The 17,839-nt window shown below is 40.5% G+C and overlaps 1 protein-coding gene across 2 annotated transcripts in view; it reads right to left on the minus strand.

Moving 5' to 3' along the window:
• The window catches only part of COPS2 (COP9 signalosome subunit 2), a 34,483-nt gene that overhangs the window by 11,043 nt on the left and 5,601 nt on the right, over nucleotides 1-17,839 (minus strand). Inside the window, exons 2-6 of one of the 2 annotated variants that reach the window (XM_084641063.1) lie at nucleotides 8,107-8,220; nucleotides 6,849-6,926; nucleotides 2,310-2,435; nucleotides 739-828; nucleotides 537-614 (exon numbers count right to left, since the gene is read on the minus strand). In XM_084641063.1, the coding sequence (XP_084497189.1) occupies nucleotides 537-614; nucleotides 739-828; nucleotides 2,310-2,435; nucleotides 6,849-6,926; nucleotides 8,107-8,220 (486 nt within the window). Of the gene's footprint in view, nucleotides 1-536; nucleotides 615-738; nucleotides 850-2,309; nucleotides 2,436-6,848; nucleotides 6,927-8,106; nucleotides 8,221-17,839 lie in introns of both variants that reach the window. The other variant, XM_084641062.1, reaches the window with a different exon arrangement.

The raw sequence follows: 17,839 nt of genomic DNA on the forward strand, positions 1-17,839 counted from the left end.
CATCATCTTTGTTCAGCATAAAGATGGAGAAGATAGGCAAAGCCGGGGGCTGATTTGGCCAAAGCAACTGGCTATATATATTTTTTCCATAATGAAATAAAGGCCAAAGCTTTCACCTACGGTTAAGCTTCATTTAGAATTTTTGCTTCTCTATTGATTTAAATATAGTTTTTTTCTGCCGAACAGTTTGTATTAATTTTAATAATACATTAAAAGGAATAATAATTCACAAATGCTTCTCATTCCCGAACCTAAGTGAAATGCAACGATAATGCAGTTACTGTCTGATGGTTATAAAAATTCATCTTTTTACCAGCAAATAACTATTTTATGATTTTTATTTCAAGTTACCAAACAGATAAGGAATGAAAACAAGCATTAGATTTAATTTTTATTTACAAATCCCAATGATATGCCATTCTCCTGGCCTGAAAACTGGATGTGAAATTAGTACTAAATACAAAGTTACAGTGAATGATTTTACAAGTAGTTTTGGGGTAGTAAAGTATTTTTTAAAAATATCTACTGTACTGTACCTGGCATGACTGATGCAACTGACGCAAAATCTTCTGTAATTTTCCATATTCTTCTCGTTCTAAATATAATTTGCCAAGCTGTAATTAAAAAATTAAAGCCATTAGGACAATTAGGATTTTAGAATTTATAAAATTAAGACTTGTAATTTAAGAAAGTTATAGAAAGCAAAAATTAAAACTAAATATTATTTTTATATTTTACCTTTGTGTTTGTCTTAAACCACAATCTATCATTCTTAGCATCTTTCAGAGCTTCAAGTGTTGTTTCATAAAATTCCTGAAGCAAATCCATCTGGCATAAAAAATCAGAATTCTATAATTGTAAACAGCAAATTTGTACCTGTTAATATAGTCAGTTTGAACAAACTAAAAGTGCATGTTTGAACTTCAACACAAATAAGATACAGAAATCTGCATCTTATTGAACGATTACTTATAAATAGCAGAAATTGCAACTAAAATGACAAAACTTAAGCATAATAAATAATCAACATTACCATAAAATAGAAGATTTCACTGAAGTTTGGAACTGAAAAGCATTTAGAAGCACCCAGATGTAAGCTTTTAATTCAAAATAAGTTGCACAAGGTTTTAAAAACTGCAATTTTTTATTATATTAGTGAAGAACCAAAGCTACTTATCCATCTTAAGCAGATAATAAAATTATTGTTATGTAAGTATCTAAGAAAAATACTAATAAAAACCTAGCATTACTGTTACTGGAAACTGAAAAAGAGAGATCAACAAGGGTAAAAGGATAGGAGGGGAAGGGGTCAATAAAAGATATTTTCTCCCTCTTATCCAAATACTGCATGAAATAAGAATAAAAAAAATTATGACTGTTCTGCTCAGAGCAGACCAGAAGATGTTCCTGTATGGAAACAAACTGTAAAACCCAAAATTGCAGAGCGTTCAATAGCATTTTTCCTTTAAAATCAGATAATCTAGAAAGTTGAGAGAGAAACTTTCTGTACACTTAACATCCAGATTATCTGCTGGGTGCAGTTGGGATATGGGCCCAGTGGCTTTCAGGTTGCAGGTATGAGTCCCGGATTCTCTCCAGTCCTAGCTCCTGGCACAACTTAGAACAGATACTCTAAACTGCCAAATTCGGTATGGTCCTAAGGAACTGCCATCCTTGGAACTGCCAGAGTATATCACACTCCAGCCACTTCATCTGTCCCTCCCAGTGTGTTGCAAGAGGGAAGGAAGGCATAGAAGTCAACTCTGTGTGCTGGAGATTCTCCACATGCTGGGCATCCCCAGCTAGGAGCTCAGGGGAGCTTTCTTCTTTCTTTATGCTGCTCTAGTAGCACAAAGAGAGCAGAGCTTGGCCATGAATCTGGTCCCATGTACCTAGTCTGCTTACTTTACTAGTCAGAAAGGTAGGCACATTTCTTACCGTATCTGAGTGCTAAATTAATGAGTAGAGAGAGTTATTTTAACTACAAATTACATTTGAGAACCTATTGATGGTGGTAGCCACTTTGCTGAAAAACATGTCATTTGTGACATTTAGCTGTACAGAAATCCCAGGTAAGAGATACTAAAGTAGTTTCTACCCTGCTTTAATCTTGTGTAGAGGACATTAAAGTTAAAGACATGTTATTTTTTAACATATGATCAATAAATTGTGGGGAACAATATTTAATCATACTGTAACAAATGTAATATTACAACTGTTCTCCAATTATACCAAGAATCAGGTTTCCAAAAGGCAAAAAATGGACAGGTGGAGGAGGATCATCAACATTAAAGGAATGATAATCTAACCTGTTTGGAAGTGGAGATATAATCAAGAATAGAATTGATGGATTTTTCAGAGTAATTTCTTGTAACTGCACTCCGTATGTAGGTCAATAGCTGTTTATATCTGTTCATCATTTCAGGAAAGTTAGTCTGTGAGGAAAAACATGTATAATTCATAATCATGAAAAATTGTTTACTGAACATTGCCATTAGATATTAACAACTATAAATATGCACAGAAAACCCAAAAACATTACAGTAGAGAGACTATGCAGTGATGCATGTCTGTGATTGCACTTCTGTGATTGCTCTAATTTTTCTGTCACCTATTTAGGATCACCACATTACTCATGAGTGGCACAGTCAAAAGTGAGTTAAGTGGATCTTCACAGAACAGAAGTTTAAATAGAGAAAAGTCTATTTGAGAATTAGCATGGCCACATTATTTGGTGAGAAAACATATTTCCTACCAACACATTATAGTGAATGATGTTGTGACATTCTATATCTTGGGGGAGCGTCCTGGAACCCCCATATTCCTCGTTTTTATATAATCGTGATCTTACATAAAGCATGCTTTGTAAGGTATTGGTGAAAGATTATGACCTGCTGAAAGTAATTTCTCTATCCATATATGTATATCATTAATGCATATGAAGTTATGAGAATTGTGTTGTATGGCGGTCACTAAAACTTGCTGTAAGTTGGGGAATCAGCCAGACATTAGCTCCCCAGAGGCAACAGCAAGGGAAGAAGGCAACACCCATGTGGGGTATCAACCCATCATCCAGCAAGGGAGCTAAGTTGCAATGACTCACCTACATGAGGCCACACCAGGGGAATTGCTCAACCTTGCTTGGGAGACTCAACAGTGCCCCCAGACATGCCTGGACTTGTGTTTTCCAAGCACATGGACTGAGGGTATAAACCAGACAGACAGGACACATACTGGGCCCTACTCCTGTCCCCACCTATGCTGCAAGCAACTAAGACACTGAGAAGACGACAGGACTCCCAACAGAGGAGACTGGCCCAGATTTCAAAGGTGAAATCTGTATACTAAGGAATGCAATATCCAGTGGGGTGAAAAAAACTGCTTAATCTAGTTGTTGCCCTGTCTAATACGGTTGAGTGTTTAGACTGCGTGATTATATTTTATTTCTTTTGGTAATGAACTCTGACTTTTTGCCTATCACTTAAAATCCTTTATAGTCAATAAATTTGTTTAACTGTTTATCTTTACCAGTGAGTTTGTATGAAGTGTGTGGCAAATCTCAGGTGTTACAAAGGCTGGTGTACAACCACTTTCCATTGCTGAAGTGATGAACCAATTAATAAATCTGCACTGCCCATCTTGAGCAGTGCAAAACTGTATATTTTTGAGGTACAGTGCTGGGAGGATTTGGCTCTGGTGCCTTTCTCTGTGTGTGTCATGAGTGGCTCTCGAAGCATTCATGCAATCTAGCTGGGTGTGTGGGGCTTCACATGCTGTTGTGCTGAGTGATCACAGCACCTGGAGGGGCTTGCTGCTGGTCACTAGCAAGGCATTATGAGAGATAGCCCAGGCTGGAAAGAGTTAAGGGGCACAGCAGTCCCACAGTCCCAGGCTGCAACCCGGGGGGATTCAGTCACAGATATTTCACGTTAGTTACCTGTAATTCATATAAAAAACTGAACTTTATAAGACACTCTAAAAATTCTCTGTTTGCTGAGCTTGATATGTAAAATGTCATCAGCCCATTTTTTTTCTTTAAACAAATTATCAAAACTGCAAGGTGGCACTCTACCTCAAAGCATCACCCTGGAAACCCCATATCCACCCCCTCATATAATTATATTTCATACAAAGCATGCCATGGAAGATATCATATGAAAGGTCATGATATGCTGAACCCAACTGTTCTGTCAAAATATGTATACTGGTAGTGTTTATGAAGTTATGAGATTTTGAGGGATTGCTATTATTGAAATATGTTGTGAGTAGAGCTGTCAAGCGATTTAAAAAATTAATCACGATTAATCGCACTGTTAAACAATAACAGAATACCATTTATTTAAATATTTGTGGATGTTTTCTGCATTTTCAAATATATTGATTTCAATTACAACACAGAATATAAAGTCTACAGTGCTCACTTTATATTTATTTTTATTACAAATATTTGCACTGTAAAAATGACAAACAAAACAGTATTTTTCAATTTACCTAATACAAGTACTGTAGTGCAATCTTGTTATGATGAAAGATGAACTTACAAATGTAGAATTATGTACAAAAATATAACTGCATTCAAAAATAAAGCAAAGTCCATTCAGTCCTGCTTCTTGTTCAGCCAGTCACTCGGACAAACAAGTTTGTTTAGATTTGCAGGAGATAATGCTGCCCACTTCTTGTTTACAATGTCATCTGAAAGTGAAAACAGGAGTTCTCATGGCACTATTGTACCTGGTGTCGCAAGATATTTACGTGCCAGACGAACTAAAGATTCACATGTCCCTTCATGCTTCAACTACCATGCCAGAGGACACGCATCCATGCTGACGACTGGTTCTGCTTGATAAGAATCCAAAGTAGTGCGGATCGACGTATGTTCATTTTCATCATCTGAGTCAGATGCCACCAGCAGAAGGTTGGTTTTCTTTTTCGGTGGTTCAGATTCTGGTAGTTTCCGCATTGGAGTGTTGCCCTTTTAAGACTTCTGAAAGCATTCTCCACACCTCATCCCTCTCAGATTTTGGAAGGCACTTCTGATTCTTAAACGTTGGGTTGAGTGCTGTAGCAATCTTTAGAAATCTCACATTAGTATCTTCTCTGCATTTTGTCAAATCTGCAGTGAAAATGTTCTTAAAATGAACAACATGTGCTGGGTCACCATCCGAGACCTATAACATGAAATATATGGCAGAATGCGGGTAAAACAGAGCAGGAGACATACAATTCTCCCCCAAGAAGTTCAATCACAAATTTAATTAATGCATTATTTTTTTAATGACCATCATCAGCATGGAAGCAAGTCCTCTGGAATGGCGGCTGAAGCATGAAGGGGTATATGAATTTTTCACATATCTGGCATGTAAACACCTTGCAACGCTGGCTACAAAAATGCCATGTGAATGAACGCCTGTTCTCACTTTCAGGTGACATTGTAAATAAGAAGCAGGCAGCATTATCTCCTGTAAATGTAAACAAACTTGTTTGTCTTAACGACTGGCTGAAGAAGAAGTAGGACTGAGTGGATTTGTCTGCTCTAAAGTTTTACATTGTTACATAACTGCATTCAAAAACAAAACAAACAAAAAAATCTACGTCTGTAAGTTGCACTTTCACGATAAAGAAGTTGCACTACAATACTTGTATGAGGTGAATTGAAAAATACTATTTTTTTTGTCATTTTTACAGTGCAAGTATTTGTAATAAAAATATAAGGTGAGCACTGTACACTTTGTATTCTGTGTTGTAACTGAAATCAATGTAGAAAACATCCAAAAATATTTAATAAATTTTAACTGGTATTCCACTGTTTAACAGTGCGATTAAAACTGTCATTAACTGCAAATAATTTTTTTGAGTTAATCGCATGAGTTAAATGAGTTAACTGCAATTTATCTACAGCCCTAGTTGTGAGTTTGGGAGTTGCCCACTCCTAGTTTTCCAGTGACAACAAAAGGAGGAGATCCACTAACAGGAGGGTGTTAAATGACTATTAATCAGCAGGGATAAGGGATTTACAATGCTGCAAGAGGGCTGCACAAGCATCACAAAATGGGGGATTGCTCAGCGCTGTCACTCAGCAAAACCCACCAGGACATGTCTGGGTTAGTGTTTTCTAGGCACATGGACTGAGGATATAAAATAGGGGACAGTGGCATCATGCTTTTACCTTTCTCCTCCCCCACCTATCCTGGAAGCAACAAGAATGCTGGGCATACAAAGACCGGTCCCTGTTTAAAGGGAAAGCCTGTGTATTAAGAACTGTAATATACCTGCAACATCCAGAGGGGTAAGAAAAACTGCTTGACCCAAATACTGCTTAGTCTAATAAGGTTTGAGATTTAGACTGTGTGCTTACCTTTTATTTTCTTCGGTAACTATCTCTGACCTTTTGTGCCTACTACTGATAATCATTTAAAATCTCTCTTTCTGCAGTTAATAAATCTGTTTTATATTTTACCTAAACAGTGTGTTTTGGTTGAAGTGCTTGGTCAATTTAAAGCAAGCTCATCAGTGTTATTTAAAAAGGTGTCAATATACATAATAGCTGTATTTACACTCAAGCAATCTATCCCAGTAGCTTGGGATGGGTGCATAGGGAAAAGTGGGTCTAACTTTCAAAACTTCTTAATAATGAGGTTAATGTTAATCATGACCATATAAATTCCCTGTGGCAACTATAATGACTTCTTATGTGGAGATTATTAGAGAATTATTTTTTTTGTTTTAGCTTTCTTTCAAACGCGATTTTGGAGATAAAAAATAAGGAAAGGACAACAATTTAAAAACTGTGAATCAATGCAATATTAATGCAATTTAGCATTTCCTAAAATGATAGCTGCAACTCCTACCAATTTGAAGTTTATTTTAATCATCTGTTTCAATGCTTTGAATCCCCATTCTCCTTTTTCACCTTCAAGCTCCAAAACCTGAAATAGAAAAATAATTCTTCATCAAAATCCCAATGTTTATAAAGCTGACATGCAAGGGATAAAAAAAAAAAAAGAGCTAGTGTCTTTTTAAAAAATTAATGAAGGTATAAAAAGAGGCTTGAAAGTTTTTTCCTGCTTGTTTTCTACCTTAGAAAGGAACATCAATTCTGACAATCCCTGATTATGTTAGGGGACTTGCCAGGGACCTCAGGCTGTTGTTAATTCACACACCTTAACTGATGGGGCAGGGTGATGGATTTTTATCAAAGACTTCATTACTCAAAAATGTTAGTCACTGAAGTTAAACAAAAACACAAGAAAGTAGAGCTTTGAAAAAAATCTGACTAAAAATCCCTTCCTCTCTCAATTGCACAACATTTCATTCTGACTTTGTGATGTAATCATTTCATTAGTTCTTCAGTCATCTTAGAGAGTCTTCCAGGTTAGACCAGAGATGAAGATTTAGTGTAACAAAAAAGGAGTATTTTCCCACCACCAATTAAAAAAAAGCCACCAACAAAACAAATCTCTTCAGAGGCTTTTTTTATGCACCATAAAGAAGCCCAACAGGCCTAATGTTTTTTCTTTTACTGATCATCTTTAAACACACCACTTTCTGGTGACAGTAAGCATATAATTCATGTGAATGATAACTCTTCTACAGGTATTCTGTCAGTTGGCATTTACAACCTGAAGCCTTTTACTCAGGATTGTAACCAATAGTAATGCATTATGTAAGAGTAAAGAAAATGGTTATTCAATTAAGAAAAAAGACAATTGGATATGGTCTCTACAGCTGACAAACAAGCTAACTGAATAAAAAAAATTAAAATTAACAGTTTTGCAAAAGTTTTTAAAAAAATCAGTTGTGCCACTAAACAATGAACAATATATTTTCTCGGTATGGTATTTATAAGTGTGTAAACAGTCTGGGAGCCAAGAAGTCTGATGAAAACTTATTACCATCTGCACTAATAAGTTACACTACTACAGAAAGTTTCTCTCAAAATTCCTGGAAACAACCTCATGTGGTAATATCAGTGGGAATTATTAATGCATCTTCACTATCAAATACACCAATAACTTGAATCCAAGTAAACAATTTCATAGTAGATCAAATGTAATTGTGGGTTATAGCATTAACATAAATAAAAAGGATAACTTAAAAACTAAAAACCTTCTGAAAACTGCTCAGTGCTGCTTTGGGATCATCCTCCTTTAATGCTTTGGAATTGTAGTACTGATTCTCCAGATCCACATTTGGCTCAGAGTTACTATCTTCAGAGTATTCCTACAATTTAGGAAAAAAAGGAAAAACAAAATGTTGTCACTGAAAACTGATATATGATGGTAAATCAATACACTTCCACCAAACACAGATCGCTCAATACACTGAAATATAAAAACAATCTTGGTTGATATGAAACCTGTCATCTCACTAGAGCATCACTAGAATTCAGCCACCTTTGCGGAGGGATGGGGAGAAGGGAGAGGACGTGGTTAGAAACTCTGGCCAAGGCAAACTGCAATTCTTCTAAAAGATGCTATAAGATTCTTATTGTCCATGCACAAGATACTGCATGAGTTGCGGTCCAAGTAGAGAGCAGAATGATTCAGCAATGGAAGATACAAGAGATTTTTGCAAAGGGAACATTCACATCCTTTCTACACCATGAAAATTCACACTAACACATGGAGGAAAACATTAATCATGATGATGATGATCCCAGCTGTTTCTTTGCTGAGAAACAGGAAATAATTGAGAATGTGCAAGAGTTGCTGAAAGGAGGAAGTGAAGGAGTCTGGACACCGAACAATTTAATCTAAGGAATCACCCATAATGTGCACTGGCAGACACAGAATTTTCTATTTGCTTACTTTTTACATGCTATTCAGTTTTTACTGATGACAATATGCTAATCAGTTTTACCTTCAGCTTCTTATGCACTAGCACGTTTGTGACAAAATCAAACAAAAAACTGATTTAAAAATATTATGCAAACATTTAATTTATTTTAAAATTGGAATCCAACCTCTCCCAACACAGAACTTAAATGCTGAGGATAAACTGCTTGACACTGTCTATTTAAACCCTAATGACATTCACCAGTACATTACAGTGAGATGAACAATACTTTTTTTAATCCATTTTTTTTTATTTGCAAAATGTTGGACTTCTCATCCCTCACTGTAACCGCCTCAATTCCCTTCCCCCATGTTAATTATTTTGTTCGCTACCATGTTATCAGTGTTAATGAAGTCCTTCAAAAGAAAGGGGAGGGAAACAAGGGAAAAAAAACAGGCAAAAGACAGAAGCTTAATGTCTATATTCAGCTCTCTCTTTCCTAGAAATTCAAACTCTTTCAATGTATGCCTTTTTTAAAAAAACAAAAAAACAAAAACAGACTTCAGAACACTTACAATTAAGTTTTTAAATAAGGAAAGCAGCCATAGGTAAATTACCAAAACTTACAGCCAGCCCAACTGTTTTTAAATGTTTATATATAGCACCAAATAAATCCTAAATCTTCTTACATTCCAGTTCATTTCTAATTAAAATAATTTTTTCTCGTAATGGAGCCATTGAAATGGATCACAGGGAAGTGTTCTATGTTACCACAGCTAGGTGTGTTTTTCTTCTCAGTCAGTGAATTTTATTGCTTTCTGAGTACTACTAGTTTGACTGCACTGAAAAATGAACTGCTCTATTTCTAGATCAAATATAAGGTGTTGCTCTCTATCCAGAAAGCCCTAAATGGCTGGACGCTCCTTCTTGAGGAACCGCCTCTCTCCTCATGCCATACAGCCACAGTGGAGGCACTTGACCTAGATCCCTCTCAAAGTAAAAGAGAAGAACCCCATGGCAGAGCATTCCCTGTGAGAGGCCCTCTGCGCCAGAACAAGCTCCACCTCCCTCAGTCTGTAGTAGTCCTGGTCTGCTGACCTTCATGGCACATTGCAGGATGCATCCATCTGAATGGGCTGCTGCTGAGGATTACATAAGGGAAGTCAATTGGGGGAGGATGTTTGTGTTTTAAAGGGAGATAAGTTCTGTTGGCAGTAACCTGCTGCTGAATTTTATTTTTGTAACTAACATTGGGGTGCCTAAAGCTCTGGACAGCCAATCCCTTTTGTTATTGTTAAAAATCTGAATAAATATATCCACAGAACAAGTACAGCATGAGTAGCAATGACAGGCTAGCATGCAGTGTGTTCCTCAACTGCGACATACAGGGAACAAACACCACTAGGAGTGGGGACATGTTGGTCTTAGGTATCAACTGTGACAGTGAATTTTGTGATGTAAACACACTGACCAGTTTAATCCAAGATGCTTCATTTTACTAGATGTAGACCAGCATAATTTCTAGTCCTTACAGACCTGGGTTGGATTTTAATAAGCAAACCAAACAGAAAGGCCCAGTGTCCCCTTACCTGTTCCTGAGGCATCCAGATCTATGATTTGCAATTCATATAGAAATAATATGGCAAATTAAAAAATTCTATTATTGATAAGGAGGGGAAAGATCAAGTAACTGATTACATATACTGAACAAACTCCTCTTCTGACATCAGTACATATTCTCTATTCTATCTAGGTTTTTATACAGCACTCATCACTATAATATCTGAGCAACTTCCAACAGTGCATTAAGCAACTTGACAAGTGTTGCTTGTTCCCAGAAGGAGAAATATCTTGTTTTGGTAGCGTTTTTAAATTATTATTTTTAATATAAATAAACCTGTTGTTGTGTTTGCGATAGAGAAGGCAAGATCAAAGAAATGTGCGTTACCCGTGGAGCAGAAAATGGTAAGGGCTGTGATGGTCCTTAGCTCTTGGGAGAGTTAATTCCATAGTCTCACTCTGCCCGCAGAGAAAGGTCTGTCTCCCACACAAACAAGCTTTACTTGAAGAAGGAGATGAGAAGGAACTTTTCCCTCATCTAAAAGGTTGTGGGGGGGGGGGGGTTTGGTGACAATACAAACATACAATTTTATGCCCAGAGGTGAATTCAAAATATTGCAATGTGAATTAACCTAGCTATATCCTGTGCAAGACACCTCTGAACAGAATGCTTTCCATGTCTCCTGTTGTCATCTATGAGAAGGGATGTTTCAGAGTAACAGCCGTGTTAGTCTGTATTCACAAAAAGAAAAGGAGTACTTGTGGCACCTTAGAGACTAACCAATTTATTTGAGCATGAGCTTTCGTGAGCTACAGCTCACTTCATCGGATGCATACCGTGGAAACTGCAGCAGACTTTATATACACACAGAGAATATGAAACAATACCTCCTCCCACCCCACTGTCCTGCTGGAGAGTGGTCACTTTGGATGAGCTATTACCAGCAGGATAGTGAGTTTGTGTGTGTGGTTTTTGGGAGGGGGGTGAGGGGGTGAGAGAACCTGGATTTGTGCAGGAAATGGCCCAATTTGATTATCATGCACATTGTGTAGAGAGTTGTCACTTTGGATGGGCTATCACCAGCAGGAGAGTGAATTTGTGTGGGTGGGTGGAGGGTGAGAAAACCTGGATTTGTGCTGGAAATGGCCCAACTTGATGATCACTTTAGATAAGCTATTACCTGCAGGACAGTGGGGTGGGAGGAGGTATTGTTTCATATTCTCTGTGTATATATAAAGTCTGCTGCAGTTTCCACGGTATGCATCCGATGAAGTGAGCTGTAGCTCACGAAAGCTCATGCTCAAATAAATTGGTTAGTCTCTAAGGTGCCACAAGTACTCCTTTTCTTTTTATGAGAAGGGAGTAAGTCAGATCCATTAAAAACCCATAAGATTCACCTATGGCTTGTATGTGAAATAATTCCAAGCAATAAGCATCTCATCATACCCAGGTCTAATGAGATTATGCAGACACATAAATGGTCACATAATTGTGTTTTTTTAAAATTTCAGTAACTGCTAGATAAACTAAAATTTAATTTTAAAATAAAGTCTTCAGCCCTCGTAACTGTGAAGAAAACCTTAAAAATGTGATGCAAATGTTAACTGAGGCCAGAATATCTGCCTGAGTTTTTAGACAACTGGAAACAAAAGCGCAGACATGCAAATAACTAATCTCAATTTAAATGCCAACATTAACAATTTCAATGCTGATCAATTAAGCACAATCATCATAATTTGTTAATTTTGGTTGTACTGGCAAGAGTTGAGCTATGGTGTGTAGTGGAATGTTCAGCTGTCTCAAAAGTTGGTGGGGCATGAGAAATTCCAAATGGACCCAGAAATGTTTTCATTACTTATTATCATTACTGTTGGGGTATTTTTTATTATTATTATTATTTTCTTCTCTGGAGGCTGGACCTTGACTATATCTTTGATCAATAAATTTGGACCTTGACAAAAAATAGACTACCCCTGCCTAGACAGTGAACTCTGAGCCTACCTCCAAGGATACTGCTTGCAAGTCACCTAGAATGGAATCGACATGAGCAAGCACTCAAAGAAGAAAAGACAGTTACCTACCTTTCGTAACTGTTGTTCTTCGAGATGTGTTGCTCATGTCCATTGCATTCTAGGTGTGTGCGCGTACCCATATGCACAGTCATTGGAGGTTTTTGCCTTGGCAGTGGCCATAGGGTCGACTGTGGCGCCCCCTTGAGCGTCACACTCATGCTATGGTATATTAGGCGCCACTGACCCTATGCCCTCTCAGTTCCTTCTTGCCTTTCAGCTCTGACAGAGGAGTAAGGAAGGCGGATAACGGAATGGACATGAGCAACACATCTCGAAGAACAACAGTTACGAAAGGTTGTTAATATAGAACATAGCTGCTATATTGTCCGTCAGGACCTGGGCCACCGTGCTTTCTATATGAGGTAGGAAGGCTTCGCAGGTCAAGTGAACCACTCTGGACTCCTTCACGATGTGTAGGGAGCAATGGAGACTCGACCAATGGCCTTGCATACTGAGATCACCCACTCCAGGTCCGAGGCATCAGAGACGGGGGTCACCGATGTGAATGGAGCCACGAAACGAACGCCCTCCAACACTGATGCAGGATGTAACCTGTACATATTACTTCAAGCACCAAGCGGTCCAAGGTCAGCCGAGACCAAGCCAACGGGAAGGGGCACAGGTGGTCGAGGAAAGAGTGAGTGGGTGGATCCTGGGAAGTGACTGGGGCACCGTCCTTGAGTGCACAATCAAAATGTCGCTTCTGGCCTCCCTAGGTCCTGGAAGGGCCAAACGGGAAGACGATGGGTGTCACTGCTTAGACCCCTTGTCTCTATCCTTTCTCATGTAGGTGCTCAGCTGGGTAGTCCCCCAGGACCTAGACTGGGGAGGCAGAGGATGGAACGGCTTCCTGCCCTGCTGAGGGGTATGAAGCCCAAGAAGTGGAGGGTGGCACGGGAGTCTTTAAGGCTGTGGAGCCTTGAGTCCTTGAGCTCAGAGAATATCCCCACCGCGTCAAACGGGAGGTCCTGAATTGTGGTCTGCATCTTCTAGGATAACCCAGAGGACTGCAGCCGGGAGCTGCTCTTCCTGGTCACTGCTGAGGCGACCACCCTGGCCACTGAGTCTGTAGCGTCTCAGGCCATCTGGAGGGCCCCTCTTACCACCGCTACGCCTTTGTCCACCAAAGCGGCAAACTCCTGGGCTTGGTCCTCTGGGATGGCCTCCTTGAATTTGCTAAGGGAGTCCTACAGATTATAATTGTACCTGTCTAACAGGGGCTGGTGGTTAGACACCCGATACTGCAGGCTGGTCGTCGAATTAACTTTTCTGCCAAACAAATCCAGTCTCTTGAAATCTTTGTTTTTCAACGTGCCACTGACTTGGCGCTGCCTGCCCTTTCATTAACAGCAGACACGACCAATGACGCTGCTGGAGAGCGTGTGTACAAATATTTGAACCCTTTTTCAGGGACATAAAACTTCTTTTCTGCCTTCTTAGAAGTAGGTGGAATGGAAGAGAGAGTCTGCCACAGCGATTTAGCAACCTTAAGGACCCCTGGATGGATGGACGGACAGCGTGACCCGGGCTGGGGCAGAGGAGAACATAACATTAAAGAGGTCATCGAACTCCTCCGCAGACTCCTCAATTTTTAAGTTCAAATTGGTAGCTGCCCTTTTAAGGAGGGCCTGGTGCCCCTTGAAGTCATTGGGGAGCACTGACCGTTTGGGAGGTACCCGCCACCACTTCATCCGGAGACGACGACAACTACACTGTCGGGGAAGCTGTCCCCTTCCTTCTCCGGGGATGGCTCCGTAGGTGTAGGAGCCTGCTGCATTGTCCCCATGTTGCATTTGGTGCTGGTAGTGCCAGAGGCGGTCAGGGAAGACTGGTGGGAATATGGGACCAGCATTACGAGCACGCCCCATGGGTTTCAGTATGGCCATTGAGCGGGCCACTGTCCCTGCTGCCACTGTCCCTGCTGCAGATGCCACACTGGCCTCGCAGGTCGGCAGCAAGTCACTTCTCCTTGGCAAGGGGCTGAGTTCCCAATCCGACTCAGACTGTTGCCCTTCTGGCGACCAGGTTGGGGCCATTGAGGTCTGAGTCTGCTGACTGACCCTGGGGAGCAATCGGTGACATGAGGGCAAGGATCAGTGCCTGCCTGACGAGTGGTACCAAGGAGGTGGAGACCGGTGCCGTGATGGGGAGCGATCCCACCCCGGTGGGGACTGATGTCTGGAAGACAGTCTAGACAAAGGTGACCTATGCTGCAGCGATGTTTGGCGGGAAGCTTGCTGGTACCGGGGTTATGGGGACTGGTGCCTCGACTCTGATGTCCCATTCCTCATAGGGAGAGCGCGTGGCATTGGAGACCTGGGTCTTCTGATCAGAGACTGAGGGTACGGTGCCGGGGTCCTAGGCCCAGAGATTGGGATCTACACCTGTAGTCCAGGAACCGAGGGTGCTCCACTGTCTTATGGGGCAGTCCCATGACCGACTTGTCCTTAAGTGTTGAGGTCTTAGCGAGTCTGGAGCCTGGTACAGAGACTGCGGTGCCGGTCGGCTTCTTTGTTCCTTAGCCACTGGAGCCGCTTTGGACAATGAGGACCCTGGGAGAAGCCAGGGTCAGGGGTGGATCCCTGACTGGGCTGGGAGGGTCTGACCACAGCGGTATCCCCAGGAAGCCCCGAGGCAGGCACATGGCCTGACATAGGTCCTTTGCCTGAAGCCCCTTTCCCCCCTGGTGCCGGGGGGTTTCTTCTTCTTTTGCCACTTCTTAGGCACCAGTGAAGAGGAACGGTGCAGGGCAGAGCCCGGTGACATCGGCGTGCTCCACACAGATGCCGAGGTGTTCGGCGTGGGGTCCGAGCAGGAGGGCTCCGACACAGGACGAAGCACAGCCTCTATCAGGAGGGCACTCAAATGGATATCCCACTCCTGGGTTCTAGGGTGAAATTTTTTCTAGATGCTGCACTTGACCTTTCTATGGGACTCCCCCAAGCACTTCACACAGCTGTTGTGGAGGTCACTAATAGGCATCGGCCTGCTGCATGATGAGCATGGTTTGAAGCCGGGAGAATGGAGCATACCCCAACTCCAGGGTGAAGTCCCAGCCGGGACTCTAACTACCACACTAACCTAACAGAAAAGGAGTACTTGTGGCACCTTAGAGACTAACCAATTTATTTGAGCATAAGCTTTCGTGTGCTACAGCTCACTTCATCATGCATCCGATGAAGTGAGCTGTAGCTCACGAAAGCTTATGCTCAAATAAATTGGTTAGTCTCTAAGGTGCCACAAGTACTCCTTTTTTTTTTGCAGAATTAAAACTGTGTATGCAGCCTTAATCCAGACCCTTTAAGTGTATGCATTTAGATAGTCTTTAATCACAGGATCACATACTATTTTCTCCAGAAGATCCCTGGGTCAGTCAATGCATAGGACTGATAGTGTTCAAGAAATGAATCAAGGTTTTATATTGAAAGTGGCAGGGGATTGGGGGGGGGAGGGGAGGAAGGATTGTCTGCTGTTTAGGACAGTTCAATGCCATCTTGGGGAAATGGACTCTATCCCAGACTGTGCCACAGAGTTAGCATGTGATGCTAGGCAGATCACTTAAAACAACTTTTCACAGGTGGCCACTAACTCTGTATTCCTCATTTTCTGAGTGCCCAATATGAGGGACCTGTGGCCTGATTTGCACAAGTGCTCACCAAATTACAACTGCTAATGAAGTTGATGGGAGTTCTATTCTGAACGTATAAAATGTAAATACTCTGAGAAAATAAATCAGACGCTAGCCCTGACTGGTAGATGAACTCCAGCTGACGGGCACTCAAATTGGGTACCCAAAATCAAACAATTTCTCAATGCCTTAATTCCTCATCTGTAAAAGAGGGATACCACCATTTTACCTCACCGGGATGTTGTGAAGATAAATCCCTTAAAGTTCACAAAGCATTAAGATACTATAGTAATGAGTGCCATAAAAAGCCCATGTGGAAATTAATAATTCTGTATTCTGAGCAGGGTGTGCAGTAAATAAGGCGTAACGAAGGAGGATAAAATAAAATCTTGGATACCCATTCAGTGAGGACTGTCCAGCCTGTGCCCTGAATGAGGCAGTTTTCTTTGAAAATAATAGTATGTGATCATGTAATTAAAACTATTATAGTGCATATGCACAAGGGGGCCAAATTAAGGTCACAAGAGTCATCTTAATTCTGGCACTTCCTAATTTAGGAGTGCATGACTTTACAACTACTTTTAATGTAGGGTTTTGGGTTTTTTTTAAATGAAATACATATGTTTAAAATCATGGCAATAATGAAGACTAAAGACTGAGACATTTAAAATGTCAATTGTTTTCTATAAAAAGAGACAAATCCATTCAACCATTTGCCAATGCAAAGTAGGCAACTCTCCCTGACTACTGGGACATTTACCCATCAGTTTCAGTAGAATTTAAGCACTCATTTTCAAACAAAACATAGCTCTTATGTTTACAAAGACAGCACAGCACTGATTCACACCCATGAAACTGCCTTTCTGAATCTATATAAAGACAGCCTGACACAAAAAGAATGTGACTGCTTATCTCCAAATCTTGGCCACAGCGCACAGCCTGTGGAAATGGAATCCCCCTAAGGTCAAGGGACACCTCTCTCATACCTGGGCCAACCCTTGACCATGTGGACTTGTGGCTTCCTCAGATGGGTGTAAAAAGGTGGCAGATCTGTGTATTGTCAGTCTCATTGGCCCTTCCTTGAAATTCCAGATGTACACCAGCATATAGAGAACCTCTACAGGACTTTGCTCTGAGGCATAAGGCTGTATGTTGTCCGAACAGGCCACTGGAATCCTTGCAGGAGAAGTGTACTACTCCAGTGTTTGAATTCACATTGAACCACATTAGGTACTCCTGAACTAAGCCTGGTCCTTGGAAACCAAATGTGTGACACACTTGCAAAATGCAGCAAGAAAATGAAGAAACTATTTCTTAATATACCTATCCTTAACATTTATGCACTTTCATATTGCAGGACACAACGTTTTCTATAGCGCTATTCTATAAGTCTGGGTAATTTTATAGTATGGGCTGAATAGGAAAGGACAATGGGTTAAGTAGACTGTGGGTGTATTAGCTGATTGTAAATAATCCTTTCCAAGTGGAATTTTTTCCCCATCACCTCAATACCAATCCTCTCCTTCACCTGGGAAGTAAAATACCAGACAACAGAATGCAGATCCAGAGCTTATTTTAAAAGATTCCTATAAGACATTTACAGATGAACAGCACTGACTCACCCAGGATGAGCAAGTCTATTCCCAATGGGCAGTCAGAGTCAAGACTGAAGCAAAGTTAAATAGAATGTAACTCTAAAGACCATTTGCTAAACCTTAGTCATCTTAAAATCCAAGTCTACACGAAGGCTGTTATAAAGCTGAATCACATCATATAAGTGAAATTAGCCAAGATCATAACAGC

This window comes from Lepidochelys olivacea (genome assembly GCF_965140295.1).
Source record: "Lepidochelys olivacea isolate rLepOli2 genome assembly, chromosome: 10".
Lineage (NCBI taxonomy): Eukaryota > Metazoa > Chordata > Testudines > Cheloniidae > Lepidochelys > Lepidochelys olivacea.